Raw genomic sequence first — 10,000 nt, 5'->3', positions numbered from 1 at the left:
TTATTAAGTGCTGCGGTGTCCTTAGTGCATCTGATTAAATAAGGGTTTATTGTATTGCCATTACCTTCAAACTCAGCCAGCTGACAGAAGATGGGAGTAATCAACTGTGTGAATGAGAATTTCAGCGTACCCTCATATTAGGTCCTCATGGCATCAAATATTCTCACAGAACTTTCCTTGATTGCTATCGGGAAATGTGTTCCATTAATAAACCCCTGTACCCCCGTACGAACTCAGAAAGATATTACAGAACACCGCAATATTTCTGCTATACTCATCCAGGGCTGTAATCAGACCCATGTACATTACACCTTACTGCTAATACATGGCCATTTTCTGCCTCCATTACATTTCTCTTCTTGTTTTTGCCTCTTATTAACATGATCTGTTCCTTATCTACGTTTCTTCCATTTTTGCAACTCATCACTTCTTTGCTGTTTTTTCCCCATGCCTCATCTACCCCCATCTTCTTCCCTCTTCCTCCTCCACAGCTCTGTTGCTAGCTGAAGGTAAGTTGTTCTTCTCTTTCCTCGGCATCCCTGCTGCCGCTGATGATGATGGTGTTTCACTGAGTGTGCTGTGGTTTTCTCTCTGGGGAATATCTTCCCAAATGTGTTCTGCTCTGGACCCAAAAGAGACATTTGGTGTCTTCCCGGGACCCAAACTTCCTAAAATGAACTAACCACTAATGCCCTAGAATTAGATCTTAACATTTCTGGTTTGTTTAGTTTTTTGGGGAAAATATATCAACGTAGGAAAAATATAAATAACTATATTTACCCACAACGGGGTCGCAATGAAATACTGGTCTATCAAATATCTCCGAGCAGGACGACTGGCCTGAAGTGATTAGGAGCACATGGATCAGTCAGTTAATGTAAAGTTGCTCATTGGTGATTATAAATACTTCATTGAACACTAAAGATATTTTCTGAATGATATGGGTCCTCCTATGAATTTGGCATACTGTAGCTATTCTACTGAAAAGCACTAAACAGTAATCAAATCTATCTTTTCCTATTCTAGTAGATTACCCCCAGCACTTAGACTTACATAAAAGAGAGATATGGTGGATAATGTACCTCCTTAATATCTTTAACACTATGAACTTGAGCTGACTTATTTGCCATTTTTTACTATTTTTCAAAACCTTTTAAAATAGTTCGAATAGCCAATCTACAAGCTCACGAGTCACAATGTGTCGATGTAGATCGGTTAGTTGAACTATTTTAAAATGTTTTTCAAAATAGTAAAAAATAGGTTTAGGGATAAGACGGTAAGGGGAGCACAAGATAGGGCCCCAAATCTCTTTGCTGAAAATAGCCCATCTACAAGGTCATGGCGGTCAATTCGCATTGCGATTTGTGTGAGATTGTAAATGGTCAATAATTCTGGAGAATGTCCATCCCCTTTGTTTGGTAGGGCTTAATAATAATTTGAGCCCTATTTTCAAAAGTAACTAAAATAGCAGATCTACAAGCTCATAATACTCTGATCTTCTATTTGTGCTATTTTTGTTTTAGTTTTTTTGCCTGAAATTACATGCCCGAAATAGCGAGGAATGTCATACACCAGGTTGAAATTGGCTATAAATTCCCAGTCTCTAACAGCTTCAGCTAAGCCGTTTCACCTCCAACGGCATAGGTGCCCTTTTTTGTCTGACATCGTCTGCAACTGAATGATGGATTAATTCTCCTGACCACAGGATTAATTAATCACAAACTCATGACTTTATTTTCCCTTGTCAAGCGGAAGGCCAAACCATTAGATAGCCATAAAAAAAGAATCTCAGTTCAGAAATTAGAAATGTAATCACTTACTAGGTGATTAATGCTGTGTGGTTTTTTTGTCTTGTTGTTCTCGTTGAGTACATATTTTCATGTTGTGGAGTGGCACAGTGCAAGAGGAATGGTGTGATAATCACATTTTAAACAAAACCCTGTCAGTAAAGGTCTTCAGGGCACATACTGTCTGTGTGTGCGTGTGTGCGTGTGCGTGTGCGCGTGCGCGTGTGCGTGCGTGCGTGCGCCGGGCGGTATGCATATATGTGTATACAGTATAATGGTAACATGCATGCAAGACAAGTTGACTGTGTGTGTGTGTGTGTGTGTGTGTGTGTGTGTGTGTGTTTGAGCATGTGTGCTGGAGTTTGAGTGCCTGCTGTGCTGACACACCTGACCGCTCTTCCCTATCAAGGGGAGCTTGGCTGTGATCTTTAATGGCAGCGTTAATATTTAATAGTGAGCGTGTTTTCAGCTAAGAGCAGCGGGTTGGGACACAGGGTTTCTGCACCAGGTGTCTTACAGACATGAGGATGAGAGTGGAGAGAGTCAGTTCTCTCTCTCTCTCTCTCTCTCTCTCTCTCTCTCTCTCTCTCTCTCTCTCTGTCTGTCTGTCTCTCTCACAAAGTTACGCCTACTTTATACTTTCTCCCTCAACGTTGTGACTGGCCAAAATGAAATGCACTGTATAATCACTTTACCGTTGTGAAGTCTACATGAATCTTTAGTCATTACTGAACCAATATTATTAACCAGTTTGTACTGCTCCAACAATGGTGTCTGTACCACAGCCACACAGGACATATGGGACATTGTGTTGATAATAATAAAATGCATTTCTACAGCACATTTTAAAAACAATGTTACAGAGCTTTATATCAAACAATATAATTTGATGGTTTAAATTAAATGTAGAAAGAAAAGAACACAATACACATACAATATTATTAGTCTAGTGATTAAAAAAACTATTAAAATAGACAGACAGAGAGAGAGAGAGACCGAGGTATAAATTTGTATTGAATTTAATTCATAATTTAGGTGTTTGGTAGTCTGGCAGTAGATCAATCCAGCTCAGTGAAATGTTACTGCTTATTAGGGACATTGTTCCAGTGTTCCACTGCAGGATGAATAAAGTATTCCTCCAATGTTTGGCCGCTCTGTTTGGTCTTGTCGAATGCCCGACCAAGCGTGAAAGCTCATTTGAGCTTATATAACGTAAATGATGTACACAAGAGGACATTAGCCACAGAGAATAGTTTGGGTATGGATTCTGCATTATTAAAATGTATCCTCTATTTCTTTCTTCTACATCTTTATTTGTTTTTTGTTTTCTTTTTTATAAGTTGAGCTTTTTATTAGACGTAATTGAAGCATATAAAGTGTAATAATGTAGGCTATCATAAAGTCCACCAATACGAAGGAAACATATATATATATTTTTTTTAAATAACAATAACAAATCAATCAATGTTCTTTCCTCATGTTTTGTCTGAATCGTACAGCAAAGTACTTTAACTGAATTAACAAACAGATTCCCTGCTTTACTTTAATCATCTTATTCATCTCCTCTCCTCTCCTCTCCTCTCCTCTCCTCTCCTCTCCTCTCCTCTCCTCTCCTCTCCTCTCCTCTCCTCTCCTCTCCTCTCCTCTCCTCTCCTCTCCTCTCCTCTCCTCTCCCACCATTCTCCCCCCACAGACATGCCAGACAGGAAGCTGACATCAGATGACGAGGAAGCCAAACGGATTGCAGAGATGGGCAAACCGGTGCTGGGGGAACACTCCAAGCTTGAAGTCATTATTGAGGAGTCTTATGAGTTCAAGGTGGGCGATTTTCACTGTGAAAAACAACCCTTCAATCAAAACTGTTAGCTGCTGGGTATTTATACAAGCCCAAATGTTCCTGTTTTCGTGCTTATTTCATGAAAGTGAATGTCAATTTCTAATGTCAAACACTGTATGAGATGTTCACTTAGTGCAATACTGACATCCTCCATCCTCCTCGAGCACAAATATACACAACACATTTGTTTCAATCATGCATCAAATAGAAGGGATGGGTTGCTTTTGCTGAGGACTTGATGCCACTGCCATCAAGTGGTGAAGGATGAGCACTGAATGAAGCCTCAAGCTTATAGCAGTGATCTTTAATGCAGGGGCTGGAATGAAGAGAAGAGGAAAATAGATGGGAGTGTCATAAAACATAATATTAAAAACAAATCTAATTTAAATTACATTTCAACTGTGCCAATGTAACCACTTTCAACCTGCCGTTCCGATTTTGGGGATGCCATTATTGTAAGAAATGTAAAAATATTGAAAATAGCAGATCTACAAGCTTGTGTTGTGAGCTTGCAGGGCGGCTAGTGTTATGTTCTTAAAGGGATTTTGCAATGAGGGGCTGCAGGCTATCATTATTTGGGGGTCCTTGGCATGGAGCTTACATTCTGAATGTAAATGATGAATGGATTGTTTATCTGCTTATCTTTTTCATTTTCATTTTTTCAGAGCACAGTGGACAAGTTGATCAAGAAGACCAACCTGGCTTTAGTGGTTGGAACCAACTCTTGGAGAGAACAGTTTATGGAGGCAATTACTGTCAGTGCAGGTACAGGTCCCACGATGCTCAGATTCCAGGAGTCTACAGCGACACATGAGCCTTTTTTTTTTTTTTTTAATATCTTTTTGGGGGCTTTTAGCCTTTATTGATAGATGTACATCTAAGTTGACAGGCAACGGGGAGAGAGATGGGGGGGAAAGACATGCAGCAAAGGTCGTCAAGATCGGGACTCAAACCCACGACACTGTCAGACATTACCAGCCTAGGTGCCGGGACCCGCGAGGCCGGCCCGGACCATATTTTCTACAATAGATTATTAAATAATTTAGGCAATAGATAGTAGTTAAATGATAGGTTTGTTTCATTTTAGACTTCGTTTTTTCCCCACTGTGTTCCCACATTTCATACTTAATACTTCAAAATCACAACACACTTTTTATTTTAACAGTATTAAAATACTTTGTTGAAGCTTTCTCTAGAAATGAGAGAAGAGAAATCTCCTCTTTGAAAAGCCATTTCAACATATTCCCTTCAAAACTAAATTAAATCAGTTTTATTACTACTCCACCACTACCAATGGTGCTCTCAGAATGACACAATTTTAAGATAAGTCAATAATCCTAAATTGCTATTTCTAAACAGTCATAAATAAGGGCTTAGATTCATTCATAACTCATGAATTATAAACACAGTAAACAGCTTAATCATTTGTTGACACTTGGCCAACATTATTCACTATTCATATCATATGCAATATAGACATCTCATTTTGAGATCAGTAACCAATTATTTGCCTATATTTAATAATTATTATTTATTTTATATTTACTATTTTGTAATCATTTCATAATGTAAAATTGATACATGAACAATATGCCTATGATATTCTTACAATGAATGTATAGAGAGTCTCATCATGTCTCATCATCACCATATGACATCCACCAAACCCACCACAGTCCCAGTGCCTATTGCTTCATCACTTCACCTACCTAACCGTTGAAATATTTAATCCAGCGACACTGTTTATTTTTTCATGGTGCTCCTCCTCTCTCCTCCCCTTCCTCTTCCACCGCCACCAGTAGCACTAAAAAATGGATGTGCCTCACATGGCCTGCCACTTTGAATCAACACAGTGTCCCCTGGCGTACACCATTTTACTTTGCATTTGAGGTGTTAAGTTGTTGCCCTTATTCAGAGTGACAATGAGTAAGCAGGTTGAAGGGGCTTTCAGTATCTCACTCAAGGACAATTGCAGTTCATGTCGTCCACCGGTGAGATCAAACGGGTGACTTTTATGTTACGAGATTGATGTTTTACTAACCCCTATGTGAGACACCTTCCAATTTAATGTGTCTTACTCTTATTCAAGGACACTGTGACAGTCCCTGCAATGAGCAATGTGTCACACTCGCTGTTTTGCTAGCTTCAAACCTGACTTCAGGTCAGGATAACCTCTAGTCACACAACTGTAAACTAATAGTTATGTTTTAGTTTACAGGTTTGTGACCTACCTGGAGGTGATCCTGCCACATAATTGCACAAATTAGTCCCAAATTTACCTCACAGTGTCATGCTGTGACCTCTGCTCAAGCATCCAAACAGCATTGTTTACAAAGTGTTGTTTATAAAAGAAAAACTAAGCTTAAAGGCCAGGGCTTAAACTAAGCTAGAAGTCAAATTATTGCTCAACAAAGTAATACAAAAATTAAATTAAATGTTTTGGGGAAGGGCATGTTATTATTAATATGGAAAATTAACCCTCAACCAAAACAAACAACAAAATAATCTAGGATTAATTTTAATTAGAATCTAGTGAGTGTGGTTAGTTACAAATGAGTCCATTCACTGTATATTTCCTATCTTATGCTCTCTTCAGGTATTCAGAGATTTCACAGTAATAGTTCCTTCCTTCTCTGTCACCCCTCATCCTATATCCCCTCACCATCTATCATATCGCCTCTTTATCTCTGCTTTTTCATCTGCAATCCCAACTTATTTTTTTCCTATGATATTTCTCTCTCTCTCTCCTTGTCTTCTTCATTATCTCTTCCTTCTGCTAACTCCCAATCCCTGTGCCTCTCTCTCTGCCGTGTAAAATAACTAAGTACATTCACTCAAGTACGGTAGGCTACTTTACAAAATTACAAATTTGAGGGTTTGAAAATGCAGATCTACAAGCTCAAAATGCATTGCATCGCGATGCATTGTGAGCTTGTAGATCGGCTATTTTCTAAATATTTGTGACATTTGAAAATTGGACATTCTGTATAATGAGGCTTTTACTTTACTTTTACACAGTATTTCTATATTGCAGCATTGATTGATACTTTTTCTAAAGTAAAACATTTGAGTACTTTTTCCACCACTGCTCTCTCTCCCCGTCCAGATGAGGACGAGGATGACACGGGCGAGGAGCGTCTTCCGTCCTGCTTCGACTACGTCATGCACTTCCTCACTGTCTTCTGGAAGGTGCTGTTCGCCTGCGTGCCACCCACCGAGTACATGAACGGCTGGGCATGCTTCTTCGTCTCCATAGTCATCATCGGCCTCCTGACAGCCGTCATCGGAGACCTGGCATCCCACTTTGGCTGCACCATTGGCCTCAAGGACTCCGTCACTGCTGTGGTGTTTGTGGCGATCGGCACCTCCATCCCTGGTCAGTTGTGTGTGTGTGTGTGTGTGTGTGTGTGTGTGTGTGTGCGTGTGCGTGTGCACGCGTGTGCGTGCGCGCATATGTGCCTTAGTAGTCTTCTTTTTTTTCAATAATATTTTTATTGATTTTTACATTTTATGACAAGGAAAAAAGGAAAAAACACAGACAGCTCAGCTCAGACACGTTGTGGAACAAAGGACTCAGTTACACACATATACCCATTACCTAAATCGAACCAAAAAATAAAATACAAAAATAATATGGACACATTCAGTTTGGTGCTTGAAAGTCTACATGGGTTAACAACTTAAAGAAAATAAGATATGCATATATAAAACACATAGTCACATACATACATACATACATATATAAAGTGAATACGCAAGGAGGAATGATAAATCTAAACATCAAGGTTAGTGGTATCGCTTCTGTCCAGCTCACAACACAAGCTTGTAGATCTGCTATGTCCATGGTCAAGGTGGTAGCTAACTGAGGGCCAATAAATCGTAAATATGGGTCCCATATTTTATAGAAGGCATCGGTTGTGGAGCGTAGCAGGCAGGTTAGGAATTCCACTTTTAGTCTTTTTAACAGTGGATTTTCTTTAACTTTTCTGTTTTTGGTTCATCTATAGTTTGGCCATGATCACTTTGTTATACCGGTATTTTAACTTGAAATGATTAACCATATTGCAGATACCACCATGTGAAAACAATAACAACAAAGTAGCAGCTACTCTTCCTGGGGTCCACAACAAAGATAACAACATATTAAGTCACTTTTTTTTTAAACTAGGCATGACAAGCCATCAAGTTACATTCCGTCATGGTTATTCAGGTCAGTTAATTAGCAGCTCTAGCTGAATTAAATATGCCTTACTGAGTGTGAGTTTGGTCCTTGGGTGGATTTATGCCTAAATGTAACAGAAAACTGATTGTGATTAACTGACATTGTATGTTTGTGTGTAAATATATATGCAAGCATTTGTCTTATAAATGTTTATCATTTGTGAGGGCATGAGTTTATGAGTTAACGAGTATGTTACTTTGTTTAAAGATAGACACTGATGGACTCTGGCTGTCTTCTACCCATTTAGGGATAGATTATTATTATAATACCTGTGATTAATTAAGACCATAGAATGACAAAGACAATGAACTCTTATTTAAAAGATAAGTGCCAATTTGTTTTAAAAAAATATAAAAATCCATCCAATAGCTTCCCATTTCAACAGAAGATTTGATCAAAACTGACTTTCGAACCATTAGGTCAAAATATGTGTGTCTAACAAATGAGCCGACACTAATTCTATGTCTCACCATCCTATGTCACCTGGAAATATATCACGATACAGGACTTGGATACTAGAGAAATGACATTTCGACTGGTATTTAAAGGGGGTGTCCAGGTGGGGTAGCTGGCTAGATAAGAGAGGCTGATCTCTGTCGCTGCACTAGCAACTTCTACAGCTTAATTGTTTTGGGTGGCTGTTCACCAGGGAATATAACTGGAAGGGATAGCTGGTGACCACAGGTGATCACATGTATCAGAGAACAAGACGGTGGCTCAGGGGTAGAGTGGCCGGATGGGAACCGCAAGGTTGCCAGTTCGAACCCGGGCTCCCCTAGAGTTAGTGTCGAAGTGTCCTTGAGCAAGACACTGAACCCCTAATTGCTCCCGATGTGCAGGTTGGTGCATTGCATGGTTTCCTCTGTCATCAGTGTATGAATGTGTGTGTGAATGGATGAATGTAATGCACAATCTATGTATCTATATAAAGGGCCACCAACTATTACGGGTCAGCAGCAGTGCCAGTGACAGAGGCTACAAGTGTGAGAACTACTTATTTATGAGGCATTATGTAGAATCGGTCTTAATCGGTTATTAGTGAGTTTTGTAGCTATTTATTATTATTCCGCCCCAGGTGATGTCATGTGGGTCAATACATCATCATCAGAAATCATCATCATCATTCTGTATTTAGTGAGCTACTCGAGCGCACACTGACTGTTTCTTCACTGTGGTCGGTGCATGCAACCGCAATTGCAATTTCCCCAAATTGTAAATTCTCTATTTGTATTTTATTTTTGGGTCTTGGTTTACTCCACAGACACGTTTGCCAGCAAGGTGGCGGCGGTGCAGGACACATACGCGGACGCCTCTATTGGGAATGTGACTGGCAGCAACGCGGTCAATGTCTTCCTGGGCATCGGCGTGGCCTGGTCCGTGGCGGCCATCTACTGGCGCATGCAAGGGAAGCCGTTCGTGGTGGAGGCCGGCTCGCTGGCCTTCTCCGTCACCCTCTTCACCATCTTTGCCTTCCTGGCCGTGTCGGTGCTGCTGTACAGGCGCCGGGCCCACATCGGAGGGGAACTGGGTGGGCCCCGGGGACACAGACTGGCCACCTCAGCCTTCTTTTTCAGCCTCTGGTTCCTCTATATCCTGTTCTCCAGTTTGGAGGCCTACTGTCATATAGAGGGATTTTAAGACCCCCCCACCCCCTCCCCTTATACAGAAAGAATAACTCTTAACTCCATTGCGGAAACAAGATAGAGGTTTCAAAGTACAACTTGTGGGAGTGAGAAAAAAAAAGATTGAATTCTTGCTTGTGGATCTTTTTTGTCCGGTCGTGAAATGGGACGGAGAGGAACAGGAGAGGCAAACCCAGGGAGTGCAGCGTTGCTGCTTTCTCCCTCACATCCGTCCCGCCTGCCACTGTCTTTCTCTCTGTCTCTGTCTCTCTCTCACAAGCTCGCGCTCTCAAACCCTCCTGTAAGAATGCTCAGAGGTGTGTACTGTAGCCTGCACCGGGTGCTGAAAGCGTGTACGTCTTCTGGCTGCAGGAGCAGCCATCCTGAGCCCAGGCGAGTGAGTGTGCTCACAGCTGGGATTGGGGTGCTACTGAGTCATAAGAAGATGCAGAGAGGTGGGCCTGCATTCCACTGACGGAGACTGCAGTCTTATTATACCCAGAAGGAGTTGAGCTATCAGAGGTCTATATTT

The 10,000-nt window shown here is 40.8% G+C and overlaps 1 protein-coding gene across 1 annotated transcript in view; it reads left to right on the top strand.

The window, feature by feature from the left end:
* Positions 1-10,000, top strand: part of slc8a3 (solute carrier family 8 member 3) — a 107,179-nt gene that overhangs the window by 95,009 nt on the left and 2,170 nt on the right. The window contains exons 4-8 of the mRNA XM_080784613.1: positions 492-509; positions 3,481-3,605; positions 4,290-4,389; positions 6,731-7,000; positions 9,108-10,000. The exon at positions 9,108-10,000 is cut by the window's right edge and continues 2,170 nt beyond it. Coding sequence (XP_080640739.1) covers positions 492-509; positions 3,481-3,605; positions 4,290-4,389; positions 6,731-7,000; positions 9,108-9,484 — 890 coding nt within the window. The 3' untranslated portion in view covers positions 9,485-10,000. The remainder of the gene's footprint in view (positions 1-491; positions 510-3,480; positions 3,606-4,289; positions 4,390-6,730; positions 7,001-9,107) is intronic.

The sequence above is a fragment of the Protomyctophum bolini genome, assembly GCF_963924005.1.
Source record: "Protomyctophum bolini genome assembly, chromosome: 15".
NCBI classification, from domain to species: domain Eukaryota; kingdom Metazoa; phylum Chordata; class Actinopteri; order Myctophiformes; family Myctophidae; genus Protomyctophum; species Protomyctophum bolini.
The sequence above is the reverse complement of the archived record's forward strand: the minus strand, read 5'-3'. Positions and strand labels throughout refer to the sequence as shown.